Source organism: Myxocyprinus asiaticus, chromosome 9, assembly GCF_019703515.2.
Source record: "Myxocyprinus asiaticus isolate MX2 ecotype Aquarium Trade chromosome 9, UBuf_Myxa_2, whole genome shotgun sequence".
Classification (NCBI taxonomy): domain Eukaryota; kingdom Metazoa; phylum Chordata; class Actinopteri; order Cypriniformes; family Catostomidae; genus Myxocyprinus; species Myxocyprinus asiaticus.
In genome coordinates, this window is record NC_059352.1 from 46,849,508 (window position 1) to 46,874,551 (window position 25,044).

Here is a 25,044-nt window from a genome sequence, read left to right on the forward strand (position 1 = left end):
ATCTTCTTATAAACAGACATAACATAAACTTGTTACATACAATACCTTACAAGTCAAACTTATTTAATGAAAATTATTTATAAAACAAGTCACCAAATAAGATGCACAAACATTAAAGTCCAGTATAGAATCAGTTAGATTCAGTACAGTACAGATATACAGTATATAATACATTATAACTTCTGCAGATTAAATCGGATGTTGCTTGTGTTATAATGCATTATACTCTAAGGTATAACTATGAATAGGTAAATATTGTAATGTATTATAATTGTGGTTACAAATATTTATGAGAAGTTATAACATAGTGTAAGGTGTATTATGAGACATTACTAATGCATTTACAATGCATTATAAATATGGGCTTCATAGAAAGTGTTACAAACATTTCTCATCAAATACTATTCAAGACCAAATAATCTGAGCTATGCTATCCACATAAATTGTATAGCTCTATGCTTGTTCTGTCTGTCAACAATTGTATTTTTCTTTGTGTGATTTTATTTCCTCCAAAGGAAATTGAGGAGAATCATCTGAGACAAAGTTGATGCTTAAACTGAACATGTTAGAACTACTTAGTCTTGAAGTCTTCTGAGCTATGAAAGAGTAATTAAATTGAGCAATTACATTTTCCTCTGGGATAGTGTGATGACCACAAAAATGCATTAAAATATATGTATAGAATAAATACATGTAGCGTGTGGACTAGAGGAAATCCGACGAGGAACAAAACAAGGCACAAACATGAACAAATTTAAAACATTTATTGCAGTAGCGGTATACCTGTAGAGCAGTAACAAGGAGTAACTTTTTAAATATCTATGATGGCAAATGTCCCACAACCAACAAACATACTGCTGAAAGCAACTAACACCACCCTCTTTTCATATTGTCTTTTTTTTATACCTTTTTTGTATATTGTGATAAAACACAAAGGTGCTATACAAAATGAATGACCTCACAGCATTACAAATCAATAGTTGTAAACTGAATGAAAAGAAGGTGAAACTAAGTCATTTTAAAGCTATTTCATCTCTTCAGGCATGCGGATCCATCGTTTGAACTGGCTGCCATGCCATGTGACAAGAAGGGACAAAAGAACGGCCCAAACATTTAAAGACAAAATAAAAATTAAACAAAAGTCTTTAAATTGTCCACATGCTCATTTGGATTATGGTCCGTTCATTGTTTTTTATTTATTTATTTATTTATTATTATTTATTTTTTTTATCCCTTTCTAAGTTTTGACAGTTTATTTTTTAATATTTTTCTGTCTGGAATGACTGTGCATTTTAGTGCCTGACAAACATTTACTGTGTTCAGCACTCAACAACTAGGGAATTGCTTTTCGTAAAACCTCCAGATCGGTACAATACGTAGTATATGTCATGAAGGTACAGACATGAAAACTACACTCACTTCTCTTGCATGTTGAAAACCATAGGCATACAGGATATCTCATAAAAAAATAAAAAAAACAAAAACGTTCTTAGAGTTTGCAAATACTGAATTAAAGCACAATTTTAATTAAACATGTACAATAATGACATATTTAAATTAGAGGTTGAGAATTTACAAATATATTGCTGTTGAATTGTAACATCTTTTTTTTTTTTTTTTTTTCGAGGAAAAGACATCAAGCTTTCTGTTTCAGTAAGTAGAAATTGAGCATTTACATCAATAATACAAAATAGTTTTGAAAAAATACGTTCGCCAGATTCATTGATTTAACTGGACAGTTGTGCAATGTCATGACTGATTGACATTATCATCCGCATTTCATCTGTTATTTCTCCATCAGAGGGAGTGTGGGTGTGTGTGTTCATGTTTGTACATGTGTGTGGGGAAATTCATTAAATAATTGATTGTGCCCGCTTATAGCATTATTTATTTGCACATGCTGTCTGCATTGTTTTATCGCCCGGTTCACGAAAGAAGTTAAGCAAATCAGGTAACGTCGCAAAAATGCCCAAAAACTCTATTCTAAGTGTAATTTGCACGACGCAATTCGCCACTTCGCAAGTGGGTTCTGAAGGGATACGTTGTAGAGGATGCAGCAGACCACTGCAATCTGGTTTACTTTACTAGGACTGTACAGCTCCACCGCTACAATCCAGGCACCTTAATCAACTCTTTTAAATGCTGAGAGTGCGTTTGACTACATCACAAATCTGGATATATGCCACATTATAACGCTCTTCTTTTAAATAAAATTCTGTTTAACTTCTGTAATAGCGCAACGCTAATTGCGTTAATTTTCATAAAAAGTAGACTTGTTTGCGTTGAAAATAATGGCAATACAATTTTTAATACCCATGTTGCAGCACTTTTCCAGGGCGTTTAGTGCCTGCTTAAACTGGATTGCGTGTGGTTCGCGAATAAGTCGTGAACTACAGTGAAAATAACATGCGCTAAAGGGGCGCAACCGTTTAGTAAATTTGCCCACAAATTTGTGTGTTTTTGTGTCTGTTTGCTTTCCAACTTCAGACTGTGGTCCCCTGTTCCAGAAGACAAATGTGAATGACAAAAGCCCCGATAAAAACAACGTCTCCTGTACGATGAATGATAAAAGACAACTGCCATGATCACGGATCTATTCCATGTGATTATTACAAGTACATAAAATCGGTTAGTATTAAGTCCTATTTACAAACACTTCAACGATGACAGACAAAACAAGATTTCCACTAACAGTGTTATTAGCACAATGCTTTCTCAATTGTAAATTCCATTTTTCTTGGATGGTGTAGATTAATATAGTCCCAAAACAGCTCAAAAACAACCACGTCACAATATTTGTATATATTGATCAGCCTTTATAATTATTATTATTTTGTTTTTATTTTTATTTTATTTTTTTTAATAACTGTGATACATAGAGCACAGTTTTTTTTATTTATTTTTTTTTATCTTGAACTCTTTTATTGCAGTCTCTGTTCAAGACAACGTACGCAAAGTTTCCTTTTATGTGAATTTGCAGCAAACCATGGGATTTTTAGGGCAGCTATGAATCTGCACAAGAAAATCTCAGCAGAAGGGCCGTTGGTAAATTGGATTGGCATAGTATACTTTCCTGCATAAGCAATAAAGTCTAAGGTCTACTCCATACACGTAACTATCACACCGCATTAGCATCAATCTAAGAAAAAGAGAAAAACTGTAAGGACCAATGGACTAAAGCTCTCAAAAGTTGCTGGGGTGATTGTGGAGAAGACACGAACAAAAAGAAACCCTAAAAAGCTCTTAAAGCTGCTGTTCTTTTGGACTGTCAGGGCCAGAGGCGGGCTGGTATGATTTCAGGCTGGCCAACGGGATGTCGGCCATGTGACCTCCGCCACCGCTGCCAAAATGTCCTTCCGAGCTCCCAAAGGTCTTCCTGTCCCCAAATTGCTCCTGGCTTCCACGCTCACTTTTCCAGCTTCGGGTCAGGGTGTGGCCATTGAGCAATCTCTCTTTACCCCACTCCTTCTGGTTGTTGAAAGACGAAACGGGTGACTTGGGTGAAGGGTACGACATCAGGCTTGGCGGCATCCAGCAATTGTCTGAGTGTCCCAACACCAGACACTCTTGGGTGCACATCTCTGTGGCCTCCACTAAGCCTCTTGGTCCTAAAGGTCCATCTGTAGAAAGAAAGAGAAAATAGTTATGTAGAACTCTGTGACAAGTTCATAACTTTCGAAGCACAGACCTTTGACTCTCTGACATGTTGAATAGCAAGAAAGGGTCAGGGAATATGACTTAGTCATGTTAGACATCACGTTAACATAAATGAAAACAAGGCTGTGAGGGATAAACGTACAGTCCATGATGACTCATCTTACACTACACAGATTTTCATCCAATATTAAGACTCAAGTTGCAGCACTTTTCCAAGACATTTAGCACCTCATTAAACTTGATAGTGTGTGGTTCGTGAAAAAGGTCTTTGCGCTGAAATACCACCTGCTGAAGTCGTGCAACCGTTTAGTGATTTTGCCCCAATGCGTATCTTACACTACGCAGGTTTTCATCCAATCAAATTCTTTCTAGAATGAAAATTTCTCTTTCCCTGCAACTGACTATTAAGTAGCAAATCAGTGTTCAAAAATGTGATGTAATTTAAAAGAAAAGGGATAAATCCTTCAATGTGCCCTGCCCAAACTTTGTTTCAATAGAAAATACGTGAACACTAAAGGTTGACTGATATTGGAATTTTTATTTATTTATTTATTTTTGTTGTTGTTGATGATTTTTCCCCTTTTTCTCCCAATTTGGAATGCCCAATTCCCACTGTGCTTTTAAGTCCCTGTGGTCGCGTAGTGATTTGCCTCAGTCCGGGTGGCAGAGGATGAATCCCAGTTGCCTCCGAGTCTGAGACCATCAACCCGCGCATCTTATTTCGTGGCTTGTTGAGCGTGTTACCACGGAGACATAGTGCGTGTGGAGGCTTCACGCCATCCACCATGGCAACCACGCTCAACTCACCACACGCCCCACCGAGAACTAACCACATTACAGTGACCACGAGGAGTCTACCCCATGTGACTCTACCCTCCCTAGCAACCGGGCCAATTTGGTTGCTTAGGAGACCTGGCTGGAGTCACTCAGCACGCCCTGGGATTCGAACTAGCGAGCTAGTGAACTCCAGGGGTGATAGCCAGCGTATTTTGCCACTGAGCTTCCCAGGCCCCCTGATATTGGATTTTGACGATAACTAATGTGTTGTAAAAAATTGATAACCGATTAATTGGCCAGTAGTTTTTTAAATCAATTTATCAAACATGTTTTTGTTTTTTTCTTAATATGTCCTTACTATTGGTGAATCGAAAGTTGTTGATTCGCTGCTGATCGATAAGTAATAGTTTCAAATGCAGCTATTGCCACTGATTAATCGGCAAAAACAGCTAAACGGTCAACCTTTAGTCAACACAGGACAGAAAACTGCATGAAATAATGTCCTTTAAGTGTTGGCATCACATCAATATTTTGAAACCTGGGTAATCTGGTGCTTTGTTACCTGGATTTAAAAACATTTTATTTATTTTTTTTATTTTCAGTGTTGCATCAACTGACTGATAGTTTGCAACAGTACAACCCATTGAACAAACTGTGTGTCTATCTTTCATAGCCTCGTTTCCAGTAATGTTAAAATTAAATATGTCGTCTACCCTGACTAAGGTCCATGACAAAAACAAATCTTTAAAAATTGAGTATGAATGGGCATTCACGCTGACAGCAATTTGCGGCGACCTAAAGTCAAACATCTTTTTTTGAGAGTTGCCGATTTCTGCCGACACGAGCTACAGCAACATGTCCAGATAATGATCTGCTGCCTAATACAGTTGGATACAGTGATCGAGTAGGAACGCCTACTGTGACCAACAGGACAGAGGCTCAGTGACCTCCAGTAACTTGATTGCTGTTGGTGTGAAGGCCCTTTGAGAGCTCACATGGAGCATGTAAAACTTGTAGTTGCATAAGACACTGAAAAAACAGCTATGCAGAATATATTTGACTTTGAATGGAGTGAAATATAACACTGACATTCCACCCACATCAGGAGAGAAAGTGAACTAGAGGAATCGATGTGTTATCATCGGCTCAACTGCATTGTCGAATATAATCAAGAAGATAATGAAGATAATCTGCTAAGGAGATATTAATTATTTATAACATGCTGCTCTATGTATTTATTTAATCCTTCTCAGACAAAACAGAGATAAAGCAGGGGTAAATTTAAATTTAAACTACTCTTGACTTTCAAAAAATGTGTTTGTATTTAAGATACTGTAACTTCAGTAAAGCTTCATTAAAGTTTCATGTAAGGTTGTGTTATTCTTAGCAAGTCCTTGCCAGCAAATTCCTCACTGAGAGGAAACAAAGACAAACAAAGAAAAATGGGAGGATAAATTATACGGACAGATTTCTACATGGGTATAGATTTGGCTATGGATTGTAGGGACATAGATCGAACAAAAAGGCATTTGTTTTTACGCTGTATAAAATAAATGAGCTGTATAAGATCCTGTATGTTTTTAGTAAAATCATGAAACTTCATTTTCAGGGATTAAACAAATACTTTTGTAACAGGCTGTGTAGGCAAAAACATGGTGCATCCATTTACTGTCGTTTGATTGTTTTTAAAATGTCACTATCAATGTTAAAGCCAAACCTTTGCCCTTGGTTTTATACCATTTCACTGGCTGTCTTGGGCTGTTATCACAGACCGTTCTCAGTCCAGCTCTAAAAATCTTCTATCTGCCACCAGCTGTTGAGTGATAAAAAAATGGGCCTAAAGTTGATTTGAAAGCAGCTTGAACTGCTAAATATAAAGTGGTGTGAGATTAACTCAAGCACCTCATCTCTTCACAGAGAAGCCCTAGTTCAAGCAGCAGTGTTTAGCGACAGACTAAATATCCTTTCATTTCCTTATGTCACTCACATCTGTCACCAAAACAATCAAACAAAAAGCCTCCTGAAAATAAACCTACATTAAACATGCTGTTGCGACCTGAATTCGAGCACAACAGCCTCATAATATAGTAATATGATATTGTTCTGTGGAAAACACTTTAATTTTAACTGCGATTAGTGGGCACAAGGCATCTATAATGTATACCATTTATGTAATACAATACTGTTTGGAGCAGTAGAATTTCAACTTTGCCTCTACCCAGCCAACATTGATATCTGGGCCCCATGTAGGTTATGTCCAGTTGGCATGAGTTCCACGTGGGCATGGGCTGAAAATGGGTAAAATATATGGGTCCCATGTAGTTTTAACAATGTGGGTCACAAATAGGTATGCCCATGTTGGATGATAATGTGGGACCTTCATAGGATCTATGTGCCTTTAAACGTTTTGAAATGCTCAAATTTTGTTGATTGTCCCTTTATAAACATCATGAATTTTTAGGATCTGATCGACATAACTCCTTATTAAATGCAAATGCAGTATCTGGAGGGTTTTCTATTGTGCTGTTTCGTTTTGTTTGAATTATCAATATGTTTTTTTTTTTCCTTTACTGTCCTAACTGCATACATTTTTTAGCATATCAGGGAAACTCAGAAATTCCAATAGAATTCAAATTGGTCTCACATGGGACCTACATGCTCAGTTTGATTGCATCTCGGACTAACAAGTAGTTCTGCTGTGCTCAATGTTTCATCATTACTTCTTATACAGTAATATTAGATCATAATATCATATCAATTCTTTTTGAAAGCAGACATTTAAATGACAACTCTGAAGATTTAAAATATTTGAACTAGACGAATTCCCGCCCCGAGAGTCACGCAACCATTTCAGCAAGTGAAGGACGTGGATGTGGAGCGAAAATAAGCAGGTAAAAGTATATTTTCTTAACTTGTCTCGATTATCTGTGATTTCAGGCATCGGGAACTTTGTTTTGACCATCGAAATGACCAGAATCGTTAAACTAAAGCTGTGTTTTTTTATTTTTATTTTACATGGCCATGGGACAGGTAATCATTTAAAATGTTTGTGATGAACCGCCACATCCTCACACGGTTCTACACCTGCACTGTGGAGAGCATCCTGACTGGCTGTATCTCCGCCTGGTACGGCAATAGCACAGCCCACAACCGCAAAGCACTGCAAAGGGTGGTGCAAACTGCCAAACACATCATCGGAGGTGAGCTTCCCTCCCTCCAGGAAATATATACAAGGCGGTGTGTGAAAAAAGCTCGGAGGATCATCAGAGACTCCAGCCACCCGAGCCATGGGCTGTTCTCACTGCTACCATCAGGTAGGCAGTATCGCAGCATCAGGACCCGCACCAGCTGACTCCATGACAGCTTCTTCCCCCAAGCAATCAGACTTTTGAACTCTTGATCTCCCACGATCAAAATACATCAGCCCTGCACTTTATTACTCTTTTATCTCACACCGGACTGTCATAAATTATATTATTATTATTATATTATGTCTCTCTTAACAACTGACTATCAACCGACAGCCTGAATGTCAATACAGTACAATACTGTACGTTCTATATATACTATATATACTTTTTTATATATTTTTATTTTTTATTTTTATTGAATAATGTGTATCTATATAGTAAAAAAAAAAAAAACAGCGTATTGTATACTGTACAGTGTATGTTATATTTGTATATTGTTGAGTGTAATTATGTGTATAACAGATGTTTAAATTGTGTTGTGTTAATTTGATGTTATTGTAAATTGGTATATGTCTCATCACTGTCACGACTGCTATGTTGATTGGAACTGCACCCAAGAATTTCACACACCATTGCACTTGTGTATATGGCTGTGTGACAATAAAGTGATTTGATTTGATTTGATGCTTAAAATTGAGGTCTCATTTCTGTTGAGGTTTAGGTGTAGTTTTGTTTTTGCCTGATATTAAGTCGTATTTCCGATTTTCATTGTTTTTAGGCTTTCCCGTTGCATTGTATGCCAGTACAGCTGCCATTTTTTTCAACCTGAGGTAGAAAATGGTGGGAAAATTGAATTGTCACATTGGCCGATAATGACTAGCGCCGATTTATAATAATTTACAATTGGTAGATGGCACAGTTTTTAATTTATAAGGTATCTAACATAGGCTGCGTCCAAAAGCTGAAAAATGCTACTTTCGGAGGCGAGGTAGGATGAAAAATTCTGTCTGTTCTGAGATCAGATTCATTAGGAGGCCTACATACAAAAAGTCAGTTGGAGCCATAAACTAATTGGGCAGCAAGGCAGCAGGTCAGTTTAGCTGATGATGATCCATATTTGAATTTTGACTTCATGCTGTGTGTCGTTCACATAGGCTATGTGTTCTAGACTATTTGATCTACTATACAGTGCTTTGGAGTATAATACAAATTATGTTCTACATTTTAGCTTATGTGACCCAGTTGTGGAACTTAAACACAATTCATGCCATTTCATTATTTAATTTCCAGATAAATAGGAAAGGAAGCTTAGCTTTAATGTATTGCACTACAATTTGCTTTTCATTCAGTTGTGCAATATAGTACATTGAAAATTCTACTAGTCAATGATGCGTTGATCAGTGACAAATTGGTGTTGTTCCATAAATGTTTAATGGAATATTCCAGGTTCAGTAAATTAAGTTAAGCTCAACCAACAGCATTTGTGGCATAATGTTGATTATCTCAAAAACTGATTTTGACTTGTCCCTCCTTTTCTTTGAATAAAGCAAAAATCTGGGTTGCAGTGAGTCACTTACAATGGAAGTCAGTCCGTTAATGTAAAAAAAAAGATAGTATACAAGTTTTATCAGATGAATTAAAGTGCTTTTATAAAATGAGCTTCATATGTCTGATTATAAACCCTCCAAAAATTGTCCACATTCACTTCTATTGAAAGTGCCTCACTAACCTCGATTTTTGCTTTTTTTAAAGACAAGGAGGGACGAGTAATTTTTATTTAAAATGTACTTATTATTATTTTTTTTAGGTATAGGTATATAGGTATTGAGAATATTATAGGTATTGAGAAGAGGTGGGGATTTGGATCAACTCTTGCTAAAACGAGAAGTTTTGGATACACAGATTAAAAACATAGGTGCCGCATGGATTGAATGTCACAAATCCAGTTGATTGAGCTGAACTTTTGTTGAACCTAGAATATTCATTCCATTACTGTATGCAGATCATTGACTAATGCTATACCATATATGTATACACTATTGTAAATTATCCCCAAATTTGTTTTTAGATAATGGAGTGCTACATTGCAATTTCACATATGAATCAAAACTGTGGATGCTCTTGAAATTCTTGATAAAACTGTTGAGCAAAGAGTTGATGTTGAGCAGGTTTTTGACACTGATGAATTGGGGCCATTGGATTTGACATTGGATATTGATGAAACAAATTACTAATTTCAAGATTCTGATGAAGAGGAAATAGAGCCTCAGCTTGACATGAAGACAAAATTGGCTGAATGGGCAGCTAGTCGGTATCTCTCTCAGTCTGCTTTGTCAGAATTACTAGACATACTTGTAAATGAAGGTTTTAATTAACCAAAGGACCCAATAACTCTTATGTCTACATTAAAAGACTGCAAAGTCAACAAAAGGGGGAGTGGAAGTTACTATCATTTTGGCCAGAGCTGACCAATGCACAAGATGAACTGGCAGACACCTTGACTCTAAGACTAAATGTTGATGGAATATCTCTTTTCAGAAGTTCCAATGCATAATTGTGGCCCATGCTACGTACCTAGGGGCCTGGGTAGCTCAGCGAGTAAAGACGCTGACTACCACCCCTGGAGTCGTGAGTTTGAATCCAGGGCATGCTGAGTGACTCCAGCCAGGTCTCCTAAGCAACCAAATTGGCCCGGTTGCTAGGGAGGGTAGAGTCACATGGGGTAACCACCTCGTGGTCGTAATAATGTGGTTCGCTCTCGATGGGGCATGTGGTGAGTTGTGCGTGGATGAAACTTCTTAAGAAAGCCATGGTCACTTTATGAATATAGCCAATGGAAGGCCACAGAGTTTAGGCAGTTTTTGTTATATACTGGCCCTGTTGTATTGTTTAATACATTTCCTAGGCATTTATATAAAAACTTTTTAGTCTTATTTATTGCCATAAGAATTATTTTGAGTCCTGGTCTGTGGAATGACTATTGTGATTATGCTGGAAAGTTATTGAAATGTTTTGTAACTAACTTTGCCAAAATCTATGGGTCTGAATTTCTTGTATATAACACACATAGTCTTATAAATTTGGCACAAGATGCTCGTAAATATGGTGCTCTTGACTCTAAAGGTTTTCAAGATGGTTAGGGGACCTCAAAACGCGGTGGAGCAAATTGCGAGATGTGTGGGTGAGAGACAAACTTTTAACAGACACACAAAAGGAAGTTCAACATTGGAAGAACAGTTTAAACAACCACATTTCTCTGGACCAACTCCACCAGGATTTTCCACATGTACAAGCAATGCCAATACAATTGAATGATAGTCTCCTGTTCTTTAGGAAACAACTGCTTTGAAACTGATGGCAGAGTTGCCTTTGTTAAAAATGTTTTGGTCTCTCCCACAGCAGACATGTTTGCAGTATGTAAGTTATTTAATACAGGGACATGCTTTTATGACTACCCTATCAATTCTTCAAGCTTGGGAATTACTGTTGTCTCAGGACTTACTGGCCAGTTGTTTGTTGTTCCAGTGGCAGAACTTTCAAAAAAACTTGTTCTTCTGCCTATGCCTGATATGTATGTGGCTTTACCTCAGCTGCATGATTTCTGCCTCTATATTTTAATGGTTCAGAATGTCCCTTTATAGTGTTAGGAGCTATACTATGCCCAAAACACATTATCTTGCTCATCTAATGCTTAAATGGACAATCATTCATTCACCCAGATTGTTTTCCAAACCCACGTGACTTTCTTTGGTGGAACACAAAAGGAAATGTGTGGCATAATGTTAGGGACTTCAGTCACCTTTTACATTCATTGTGTGTAAAAAAAAATGTAGTCTTAAGTGAACAGTGACTGAAGACAATGGAAGAAAGGACCTTACAGGTTTGGAACATCATGAGGGTAAATACTATATGACAATTTTCACTTTTGGGTGAAAAATGAAAATTCTGTCATTATTTAAATCACACTCATGTTCTTCCAAATCCTTATGATTTTTTTTTTTTTTTTTTTTTTTCTGTGCAACTCAAAAGGAGATGCAAGAGTGAGTCCTTTTTTGCATACATTGAACGTGAATGGTGACTGAGGCTGTCAGACCCTAACATTATGCCTTGAATGTCCTTTTGTTTTCCATTGATTATAAGGAATACAGGTTTGGAAGAACCTGAATGTGAGTAAATTACCATTTTACTTGAACATTTTTGGGTAAACTATGCCTTTAATAACAATGACAACTGCTGAAAAGGTTTTAGGAACCCCATCTCTACTGATTTGTCCCCTTCAAATGTCTTTTTAGGGAAAATAGGAAATTTCCTTCTGACACAAGTGAATCAGACACCTTTAGTAAGGATGAACTACCACCCACACCTCCCCACCAACTCAACAACATAACCACCCAGACAGTCACCGCCACCGGACCTGCCCAGAGAGTCACTGCCACAACACCAGTCAACACCGGACATGCCACCCAGAGAGTTACCGACACCAGACCTGCTGCCCAGAAAGTCGCTGCCACAGGACCAGCTTAGAGAGTCACTGCCACAGGACCAGCAAACACCGAACCAGCTGCTCAGAGAGTTACAGACACCAGATCTGCTGCCCAGAGAGTCGCTGCCACAGGACTAGCCAACACCAGACCTGATGCACAGAGAGTTGCCAACACCAGACTTGCCGCACAGAGAGTCAACACCATAGGACCTGCTGCACAGAGAGTCAAAGCCACAGGGCCTGCCACCCAGAGAATCACAGACACCGGACCTGCTTCACAGAGAGTCGCTGCCACAGGACCAGCAAACACCGAACCGGCTGCTCAGAGAGTTGCTGGCATCGGACATGCTGGCCAGAGAATTGCCACCACCGGTGATGCCATGTTCATTAAACTCTTAACTCTCCTGGAGGAAGTGAAGTGGAGACCCAGCGAGTGCATGGCATGACCACGCATCATTGCCAGAGGTTCCTGAAGGAGCTGTCTTCCCTCTAACAACAGTAGAAGATGTTGAAGCTATGAATGAAAAACTGCATGATCCAAGATTAATGTCCAGTGTTGCAAGTTAAAATGTAGAATTCCTATTGTTTGTACTGATCTTTATTTTTGTGTGGTGATTATTATGCACGTGAACTGATTTACACATGTCATCTAAATCATTCTATCTGTGTTGTTTGTACATAGTTTGCAATGGTTGCCGATGTTGGTGATTCTTCATTGGATGATGCTACAAGTAGGATGATGAGATTCCTGATTTCCAATGAACTGGCGATCCAGTACAATCTGTTCGGCCATCACTGCACGAAGAGATTTCGAGATTTGCACCTTTTCAAAGTCATATATGGTAAATAGCTGTAATTTAGCAATTTTATGCATAACAAATGTGATTTTTCATGTGGAATATAGTAGGCTATACTGTATATAGGACATTTCAGAAGACTGTATTTGTAAACCTTTGCTTTTTCAGGTGGTCTGAAGTAAAATGCATTAACAAAAGATGTGAACCAGAAAGATGCAGAAAAGGCTCTCTCCAAGTGGATTACTGGAGTTAGAGACAGGACTGGCAACATAGCCATTAGAGCACAGCAGGAGAAAAGACTGTCTGCAGGAATGTGAGCAATTTTTTTATTTATTTTTTTTATTTTATTTATTATTCTTTTATTTTTTTAGTCCAAATATTTAAATATATACTGTAAGTTTAACTCAGTAGCTACATTACCATTGTTGGTGTCGTGTTTCTATGTTGGGTCAGTGTCATTGTATTGCAATGTTCTTAAAAAATTTGACTTAACTATTGAAGTAATTTTTTGAAAATGTTATGTAATTTATGTCACAGTACCACCATCACCAGTTGTTGGGATAGCGTTACCCTGTTGTCTCTATGTGGTTCACTTTGCATAGCACTGCTTTTTTAGATAATCAGATTTCTGTATTTAATGAATTCTCAGCGAATTTGATTTATGTTTTGAAGGGAATGCTTTATTAAAATATTAATGTTGATGTTCAACATTTTACCCAAAAAATTTTGTTTGTTTTTTTAATGAAAATTTCACTTGAGAAGGTTTCAGAAAAGGACAGTAAAAATATTTGTATACTGAACCTCTACATTTTTTTAATTTGAGAATTTTCAAATAGCACCTCTTTTGTTTTGTAAGGTTATAGATGAAAGAACAGTGGGTTATTCATTCTAAAAAAAAGAAATAAATAAAAACCTGACATTTAACAAACTGGCATCCTGATGATGCTTTTATCATTTAATCAGTCAAAATTGCCTGTCATTACATTTTATTTGGGATAGCACCAGAAGGTAAAATCACAGGTTAAATAGAATTGAGCATAAAAAGAATAATTATACTGTCCAGGTGGAAGGCCTCAAAAAGCTTCATCAGGACCCACACACATACACTACAAGGGGCCAATACAGTTCTTATGTATAAATACATACTGGGCCTTGGTATATCCCAGATGGGCTTCTTAAAGAGGGACCAACATGGGTCTGATGCGTGTTACCCGGTTGGGCCCCACATTAGCCCCAGTCAGATTCTATATGAGATGTATATGGGCTAATCCAGATAGGGCTGACATGGAACCCATGGACAAACCCATTTGGGGCCCATACCTCAAGCCCATATTGTGCCTACATGGGCCCTACCATGACATGTTGGCTGGGTAATTTCCACCTTATGACTCCACCACACCACTCCAGTTGTTTAACCCATGTCTTCTGAAACGATATGATAGGTGTGGGTGATCAATATTTAAGTCCTGTTTTACTATAAATTGTCCTCCCTGCCAGTAGGTAGAGATATACATGAATAATGTGAATTGCCAATAACAAAAATAGAAGAATGTGAAAGTGAAAGCAGAGATTTATAGTAAAAAAAGGACTTAAATATTTATCTGTTTCTCACCCACACCTATCATGGCCACCATTCACTTGCATTGTATGGACCTACAGAGCTGAGATATTCTTCTAAAAATCTTTGTGTTCTGCAGAAGAAAGAAAGTCATACACATCTGGGATTGCATGAGGGTGAATAAATGATGAGAGAATTATCATTTTTGGGTGAACTTTCCCTTTAACAATTAACATTTCCTACAACGGACAAAGGCTTTGAAATATGCATCATAGAGAGCGATCAGGGATCGCTTATTTCCATTTGTGAGAACTCTATGAAATGTATATATGAAAGACATGCCACATGCCGACGCCATAGCCAGACACAGCCGATGAATAAATAAAATGGGGAAAAGATGAGCGCTTGATGAGGGAACAAAAGCCAAAGCGCCATGTCGCTGCATAATTGGTGTGATAAGCCATAAGTGACTGCCAGAATTACTGCAGGAAATGGAAAAATCGCTGAAGCAAGAGATATGTATGGCATCCCTTTAAAATACATTGTGACAAAAAAACAAAAAAAACAGATGACTAACAGCAGCAAAGATCAACATAATCAGAACACAGCAAGACGCAACAGAATAAAATGTTTTATTTATTTTTTTCTTGCATTATTCTTGTCTTATTGTGAGAAAACATGCTAACAGCCTCTCCATAGTTGTTGTTCAACTCAAATCCCTGTAATATCCTTCCGAACATATAAAGTCTCTCGAGTTGGGATGGGAATTGTAAGGAATTTAGCGATTCTGATTCCACTTAACAATTCTGGTTCCTTAATGATTACATTAATGATCCTTTCATTTTTGGGGACACACCCCACATAATTGGCCTTAATATACTTAATAATAATATGAATGTTATATATTAATTTTAGAATATGAACTGATGTTTTTAGAAATACCATTTATTACAACAAAACTTCTGGTTCCTTTACAATTCCATCAACAACTCTTTTAGGGACTTTGGCGAAGCACCCCCAAATAATTGGCCCTAATATACTAAATAAAAAGTATTGTTGTTAAATATTTATATTCAAATATTAATACATTAAGGTTTTATTATTATTATTATTTTACATTTATTATAAATATTTGTTCCTAATAAACTACAAACAATATTATTGTTAAATATTAATATTAATATTACTACTATTTATTATTAATATTTATATATTATTATTCTGGTTCCATTACATTTCCATAATGGACTTTTTAAAAGTCCAAAAATAGTTCCAAAAATAATGGAATTCCATTTTAGTACTTTAAAAAAGGAGCCCCAAATAATTGGCCTTAATATACTACATAGAATAAAAAAAAAAAAAAAAAAAAAAAAATGTAGCAAAAAAATAAATAAATAAAATAAAAAATAAAAAATTAAATGGAATTTAAAAATTAGAGAGGAGCACCCCCAAATTGGTCATAATATGCTACATAAAAATATTCATGTTAAATATGAATATTAAAATATTCATTTATTAATGTTGTATTTTTTAATACAATTTATTATAAATAATTGGTCCTAATTCACTATGTATCAATTTCATTAAAGTTTAAAAAATATATACCATTTATTAAGAGAAATAAAATAAATAGAAAATTTCCGGTTCCTTAATGATTCCATTAATGATTTTTTTAAGGACTTTTGGGGAAGCACCCTCAAATAATTGGTCTTAATGTATAAAAAAAAATATTCATGTTTAATATATATTATGTTGTAAATATTGTTTCTCGAACAGATATCCCAAACTCCTCCCCCATCTTCTATTGGTCAGTAAAAGAGATAGTCCCGCCCTAAACTCATGCAATTGGTTGAGCCTATGTTGCTTTGTTGGGCTGGCCAAACAAACAGAATAATAATATTTTGATAATGCCATAGATACCCAATGTTTGTGGTTCTACAATTAGACATGACATAAATTACAACTTGCCGTTCAGTACATTCATAAGAACTGTTCTATCAGAAAAGACTCAGGATAACTAGGATTAATACAAATGTAGAAATACTTAGAGATACCCGTCCTGCGGTTCAGCGCTCTGACACGTGCTTGAACCGTAGGATCTTGCCAAAAGCGATGATGGCAGGGGAGCGTAGCTTACCCCCACCCAGGACGAGACTTAAACTGGTGGTGATGGGGTGGAGGGGGGTGAAAACAACAGAAGTATGCCAACAATGAGAAACACCTAAGTGGGCCTATAAAGTGGAGGCTACAGTACAGTGTGATTGAATGAGATGCTTGATAGAATGAATCCCGATATCTTCTTGCTAGAACCACGCTTTCGCTGACATTTCTGACCATGAGTCGTTAGTCCAATTTAAACTGATAACATGATTTCGAGACTGCTTGTAAGTCATTTTGACCAATTCATTCAAAAGAACTAGTTTAAAAGGCAGATGTAAAAGTTAAAGAATCTCTCACTGAAAAACACATGTTGATTGACCAATTATCAGATTATTTGTGGAGACGTCTGTGGTGGTTATGGGCCTGTCTGTCTAAATTGGTGGAAGAATATGGGCTTTTAAAACTCTTAACGGATATAAACCTCATGAAAATCATTCCAATATATATATATATATATATAAAAAAAAAAAGGTTTTCAATTTCCAACCTTATGCTAGAGTTAATCTATTCCTAAAATGGCAGCTACATTTCTCTCTTGTCATTAGACTAATAACATGGGCCATTACATCGTAACATCGGCCCTCATTCCTTATGAGGACACAGGCTCTCCTGAACGAGAGCACGGAATTTATATTTCCATCACTTCGACATGTTTGTGTGTGCGTGTAAAGCAAATACCTCAAGAGGTCCGATTTACATCCATAATGTGTGAGGAAAAATGAGGAATAAAAGCACCAACAACCACATATTCAACCAATAATAATGAATCTCCAATACATGGTTACATTCAAAGATTTTGCAACCTTTTTCACAAGCTGCACGTTATATTCGTGCCATTTATAGCACTCAGCCCTCTTTGCATGTGAATTTAAATATTTATTCCTGGAGGGAGACCTGTCACTCGAGTGTGTTTTCCAGAAAAATTTAACTGACGGGAAAAAATAACAGCCTCTCACACAATGCACAACATTCAGACATACAGGTATGTGTTTATTTCAATGTGACAGCGATATTTAAAGGCAGTCTGATAGTTTTTTGGGTTACCTATGTAATTTTCAGACCATTGCAGGCATTTTTAATCTTCCAGATGGAGTCGAAAAGCTTTAATTGCTCTCACTTGCAGTCCTTTAATAAGAAAACATTGCCACTCCCCTCAAAAATGTTAAGGAACAGTAGGCCTACCATGTCCTGGTTGTGGTCTACCTGGTCTCTAAGAATTACATTTCTACACCTACACTCTCTTGAACAGGAAACCTCGTGAGCAGTGTTTCTGAATAAATGAAATGCATTTGGTCTGTGGAGTTTGAGGGTGAAATTGTTTCTTTCTGTGAAGTGTGTTTCTTCCTTCTTGTCTCTCTCTTCCTCCATTTCCTGTGGCACACCAGGGGTTGCCTGTCAAAAATGCAACAAATCCCTTTCAAATTCACCATAACGTTACTGTGATTTGACACTCACACACATAATACACTGTTACAAGAGAAAATGTGGGGCAAGTTCAAACAGAGTCATACACACTCCCTCCCTCTTCACTCATTCTCTCTTTCTCTGCGCCCTCTCTCTTTCCAATCTCATTTGTGAAATTCATTTTGCTGTCACCGCGACTCACTCTCTAATTCATCCCTCATGATTTCTCATGTCAGTCCCATAATGCCGTGCTCATGTGCGTCCTCAGAGGCCATTAGAAGAGTGATGGGGAAGGACTCAGCTCAGCCGCGTTGCAGCGGGGGTCTGTGGGGAAGAGTTCTCTTAGTCTCAGGCACTTTTTCAAAACCTAGTGAGCTGCCTACCTAGACAATATTTTAAGCCATCTGCAACATGTTCCTCAACGTGATGACTGATCCAAAAGGTAGCTAGTAAACTTATGCAGCATTCTAAGGCTTTGTTCTATGGAGCCCCTAAGAGGACAGGGATGAAATTTGTTTTCTGAAATAGTTTTGTGTACCCTCACAATAAGTTTTGTGTTTCTGCGCAATATATTTTGCATTCTTTTGCAGTAGTTTGATTTCCCTCGCAATAAGTTTGTGTTCCCTCACAATACGTTTTGTGTTCCCATGGAATAAGTTTTGCATTCCCCTGCGATATGTTTTGTGTTGCCTCACAACAGTTTTGCATTCCCTCGCAATAGTTTTGCGTATCCTCGTAATAGTTTTATGTTCACTCCCAATAAATTTTGCGTTCACTTGCAATACGTTTTTTTGTTCCCTCGCAATAAGGTTTGTGTTCCCTCGCAATAGTTTTGTGTATCCTCGTAATAGTTTTAAGTCCCCTTGCAATAGTTTTGTGTTCTCTCTCAATAGTTTTGCTTCCCTTCTCAATAATTTTGTGTTTCCTCATAATAGTTTGCATTCCCTTGCAATACGTTTTTGTGTTCCCTTGCAATACATTTTCCATTCTCTCGCAATAGTTTTATTTTACTTTGAAATAAGTTATGCGCTCCCTCGCAATAAGTTTTGCATTCCCTTGCAGATATTTTTTGTAACTTTGTATGACAAGGAGGAGGGTGTGGCCAGGCCGTGACGATGCACGGCCGGTGCTGAATCAGCTCATCAGCGAGAGAGCAAGATAAAGGGGAGCCGGAGGCGCCAGTTCGAGGGAGAGACGCACGTGGCCGCGTTGCATGTGTGTCCTTATGTTTATGTTTGTTTTATGTTGAGTTTCTGATTAAACTTTACGTTGAATATTCAGCTGGTTCCCGCCTCCTCCTTGCCCGTCTTTAACTGTTACACTTTGCAATAAGTTTTGCGTTCCTTCACAATAAGTTTTGCATTCCCTCGCAATAGTTTTGCATTCTCTCAATATAGTTTTGCTTTCCTTCAAAATAATTTTGTGTTTCCTCATAATAGTTTGCATTCCCTCGCGATAGGTTTTTGCATCCCCTGGCAATAAATGTTCCATTCCCTTGCAATAATTTTGTTTTACCTTGCAATACATTATGCATTCCCGTGTTATAAGTTATGTCTTAGTTTTAACTTGCCATAAGTTTTGTGTTCCCATGTAAATGTTTTTCGTAACATTGTAATAAGTTTTGTATTAGCGCACAATAAGTTTTGTGTTCCTTGAAAACTGTTTTGCGTTCCCTCAAAACAGTTTTGCATTCCCTCACAATAGTTTTATTCCCTCGTAATTGTTTGCACAATACGTTTTGTCTCTCGCTATAGTTTTGTGTTCCTTCGCAATAATTTTGCATTCCCTCACAATTATTACTTACTGACTGTACTAACCATTTTTGTGCTAAGAACCATATTTTAAATCAGAAAGTAGACTGCAGGCTAACATAGTGAATTTAACTACACTGATTTCAATGGTAGTGATACAAGCATGAGCAGTACAGCAAAAGACTTTCTGAATACAAAACTGCTGACTCATTAACTTGTTTACTGTTCACCACTTCGTAAATGACACATTGTTTGCTAGATGAATAAAGAGTGGGTAGGTGAAAATGAGTGTATTTGGAGAAGACTTATTTGGCTCCAGAGAAAATGTCACAATTTCTATAACGTTCCATAAACATGTCCCGAATGATGCTATGATATTTTGGAAGTTTACAGAAAGTTTCTTGTGCAGGTATATTGTCTGCTAGGCGAAAATCCTAAGTCTGACAGCTTTTAAAAATATTAACGAACCTATCTTCAACAAGTCGCAAATTTTGAGGTATCATTCAAGTCACACAAACGTACCTAACTCTAACACTTAATTAGTTTTTGATTTAGTAAAATAGTATATTTAGTATCTCACAAAATTTTGTTAGATTTATGTTACAAGATAAACCTATTTCTCAATGGGGTAAGAAAAATAAACCTAATTCAAAACATATTCTTAAAAAAAAAAAAAAAAAAAAAATCTTGTCTTAATCTCTTAGACAATTTTGCTTCGCAAGTAAACGTATACAGTTTTAAAGATGTGTAGATATTATTACAGAAAAAATAAAAATAAATACAGATTCAAACTCAATCAAACTCAGCATTAGTTTTAGTAACAGAATGAAGAAATTAATACAAAAGCCATGTTACAGTGACGACCCTTATCAGGAAATGTCACATGTTCAACTCAACTTGGGAAATGTTAGGTCAGGAAGGTAATATACATTTCTCAAGCAGACCTTTTCGATCAATGCATTTCAAACCTATTTTCCAATTTCCTCTGTCCTAATGATACCATTCGCAGAGTGAGATTGATCGCGCTGAATGATCCTCAGTTTAAGCCGTGTTAATTAAATTACTCTTTCTCTGTTCTCTTCCTATTCCGTCCTTTCACTTGTGAATTTCCATTCCGCTGACAGGGTTGCATCTTCTATTAACATGCAAATTGGCGCTCCACAAGACCTCTCTCAAACAGACGTCCACATGGGCACCAATATCCATCGTATATCAATCTGCGATCAAGACCTGCTGTGGTGGGTTGTGTGAAACAAAGCCTGGTTGAAACAAATGCAAGACATTTGAACTGAGACTAATCCAAGACAATTTATGAGGTCAATTTGGATACAATGAGAATAACTGTATTCCAATGCATTGAAATCTTCAGTTGTTTTGTCTGGAATGTCATGTTAAAGATATTAAAGTTAAAATTAAATCAAGATTGACCCTGTTTACTTTTTAGTAAATGTCTCTGGTCTTATTGTTCATGATTTATTCCTCCAAGTTTTCATATTTTTCTTCAAAATGCCCTCTGAAACAACTTTTTTTGTGGGCGGGGGAAAAATTATATGAACCAATAATATCATAGCCTTCTTTTCACAATACAATCAATATGGCTGGAAAACAAATCAAGTTCCACAATACATCAATTTTTGTGAACATGCGAAAGTCACTAGACTTTGTTCCATTCATACTAATGCGAACATTGGAGAGCGGAAATGCAAACAAATGCAAATACATTTTACCTTGCGTACAAAAGTTCAATCTGCAAATTTGTATAGTGAAAACACATTTGTCAAAATTGGATCAAAACATTACAAATTGACATTTTTGAAGAAGAAAGAGAAAGTGAATTGAAGACAGTAAAATGTGTTTAGAATGACATGATGCTGAGTAAATGATGACATAAATGTCACTTTTGTGTGAAATATACATTTAACGGTATTTAACCCTATAACGGTGTGTATCAAATATGATACACAACGTTTGATGGCTCCCGTTTCACTCTCTGTTCAAGCTGACGAGCCTAACAACATATGGTATGTAAGTTTCACATGTTTATTACACCATATACAGGGTTCCCACAGTCATGGAAAACATGGAAATATCAGGGAATTTTAAAATTGTGATTTCCAGGCCTGGAAAAGTCATGGAAATTAATAAAATCATCAAAGTCATGGAAAAATCATGGATTTTATTTATTTATTTATTTTTATTATTTATTTTTATTGTTAATATATTTATATTTATTATGCTCTGTCCTAAAATATTTATCCAGGGTGTTACGTTGCATGGAAGAGAACTAGGGCTGGGCGATATGTAAAAAATATTTTTGCGATAACCACGATATATGATTATATCATCAACCCCCCTGCTGAGGGTCTGTGAAAATTCATTTTAAATTAATCTATTGAAACACGAAAAAAAACAAACAAAATACATTGCTAAATTCAAATTGCACTTTAAACTAAATTAAAAATCAATTAAAATAATAATATAAAATAACAATAAAAATCTTATATATAACCACCTCCCCAAATCCAAACATTCACTGTCTTGAACAGCCACATTTGCGTCACGCAAGTATACGTCAATGACAACAGGTGGAAAATTACTGATAGCCTAATGATTAAGAACTAAAGACAATTATAAATGTAAAAATAATAATAATAATAATAATAATAATAATAAAGCCTAATAAATTCCCTTGTGTTCCAAAAATAATGCTGTTAAATGTGTGTTCTTATCGAATTTGTGTTTGTATTGCATTTTGGTAATACAGTTAATGCTGCCTAAAGAAACTAAAACAGAACTCAATTTTAGGTTCAAGGTGGACGTGTCTTGTATTATTTTATAATACAAGACACTTTTGTCACTTTTTTTTTTTTTTTTTTTTTTGTCACTCCGAGATGTCTTACAGGTCGCAGACAAATGCAAATTTTCATCACATTATTGCACAATCAATGTATCTGCGGGAGACAAACACAAGTGTCGTTTTGTGCATGTAAAGTTTTGGTGGTAAATCCAAAGAGATGAATACTTTAATAACACAGCGAAGCTGAGTTGTTGCCTAGTTACAGTGGTAAACAGCTGCCGTTTGTACGCTGCCCCAGGAGGAGGCAGACCCAGCTTTGTTGTTGCTGTGTCCGGTGCGTGCTTTACGCATCTATTTGGATCGCACGCAGAGCTTTAGAAGCTCCGAGCAGCTCATTGTCTGCTTTGGTGGAGAGCGGAAAGGAAGCACTGTCTCCAAACAGAGGATCACCCACTGGGTCGTTGAAGCCATCATGATGGCATATCACGCTCAGGACGTGCCGCCCCCTGTGGGGTTATGAGCCCACTCTACTAGGAGTGTAGCGGCCTCCTGGGCCCTGGCCAGTGGCGCCTCTTTGGCATACATCTGCAGAGCAGCGGGCTGGGCAACACCCAACACCTTTGCAAGGTTCCACAATATCCAGGTTGAGCCGGTTTTGTCCCGTGTATTGTCAGGTACGAGCAGGTACGTTTCGGGACAGCTGGCCGGGTGTACCACTTGCGCATAGCGCCTTTCCCCTCCCTTGAGGTAAAGATGTGCGCTTTTGACTCCCAGTCGTGTTCACAAGCTGTGATCCATGGATGACTTTCCTCCTTAGCCCTGTGGCAGATGAGTTTGCGGAGAAACTCGCTGCCAGCCCAGTACGTGTGCTAATTAGGCCCTGTAATGAGGTAGGTGCTCCACATGTGCTGGTTCCCCGTAGGTGACCCCATGTGATATCTTCCGCTAAATCATTCCCCAGAGGCCCCTCTGCCCCGGGTCACCATGTTTGTAGAAACTCCTCCCCCCTCGGGTAGGACCTACCATGGGACTTCTCCACATGACATACTTCCAACAAGACTCGGTAAGACCATGTGACGTATTTCCACTCAAAATACCCCCCTCCCCCCCTTTTCTCTGGACAGGGCGTGGTCTCCGCGGTTTCTTCCCCTAGATATAAGTAGATATTTATGGCCCCCAGTCGGTTAACAAATTCCACTCTTTTTGAGGAGAGAAAAGAGGAAAAGAGGCCATGGCGGGGCTAGCCTGTCCCTATTTTTTGTGCAGTCGACTTGTTCCCGAAGGACCGTTTGACGCTCATAAGAGCGTTGGGGGAGGTTACGTGACGGCCTGGTATGCTGGCTACAAGGCACACAGCGGTCTACCCATCTCGCACGCCAGTCCACGTAACACAGTTCAGCTAGTTGTGGCGTTTTGTATAGGGACCCCTAGCGTCACTACATCGACACAACGTCAGTGAGTGACAGATAGGGAATGTCCTGGTTACTTTCGTAACCTCCGTTCCCCGATGGAGGGAACGAGACGTTGTGTCCCTCTTGCCACAACACTGAACTACCTGCTGAAATGGCCGGGACCTTGTCTCAGCTCCTCAGCACAAAACCTGAATGAGTGGTTGCATACCAGCTCCTTTTATACCCGTTTGTCCGGGGGAGTGGCATGCAAATTCCACTCGCCAATTCCCATTGGCCTTTTTTCAAAAAGAAGTGGTGTTTGGGGCTCCCAAGAGTGACCCCTAGTGTCACTACATCGATACAACGTCTCATTCCCTCCATCAGGGAACAGAGGTTACGAATGTAACCAGGACGTTTCCTTTTTTTAAATGTATATATAGTGCTTGGTGCATAAAATATATATGATAACAATTGTTTATTTAAAAAAGTATATTTTATCATATTGTATTTGATGTGCTGATTTGAACTGTGATATATTTCAATCCATATTTATAGACCAAGGAGAAGTTGTTGTCATGGCCAAACTCTCAAATATTTGGTATCTCCGAAAAGCCCAGGGAGTCTGATAATACCCCAAGATTTACCACTGGAGCATGTATGGGCTAAAAAAACTTAAATAACAAATTTCCAACACAAAAATTAATTGCTGGGCCGCTGGAGGATAATGACCTTTAAAGCCTAATGTATCAAATATGATACATAAATAAAAAAAAAATAAAAAAAAATAAATAAATAAAAATAAATAACCACGTGCATTTATTTATTTATTTATTTTTACGATTTATTTTTATAGTTTGTCTAATTGTACTAAAAAAATTGTTTAATGTCAAAAAAATAATAATTTTCTGACAATATTTTCATATGTCAGGCTTTACAGGGTTAAGAAGATTGAAATGTGGAAAGTCTTTCTTCTCAGTTCCATGGATGTAGAAAGATTAAAAACGTTCACAATCAAAGGTTCCTGTTGTAATATTATTTCTTTTCTCTCTCTCTCTCTCTCTCTCTCTCTCTCTCCACA

At 37.3% G+C, this 25,044-nt stretch overlaps 1 protein-coding gene across 1 annotated transcript in view; it reads right to left on the bottom strand.

Moving 5' to 3' along the window:
• Window positions 1–747: 747 nt before the first annotated feature.
• Window positions 748–25,044, bottom strand: part of LOC127446040 (protocadherin-9-like) — a 418,502-nt gene continuing 394,205 nt past the window's right edge. Inside the window, exon 5 of the mRNA XM_051706656.1 lies at window positions 748–3,620. Coding sequence (XP_051562616.1) covers window positions 3,244–3,620 — 377 coding nt within the window. The 3' untranslated portion in view covers window positions 748–3,243. The remainder of the gene's footprint in view (window positions 3,621–25,044) is intronic.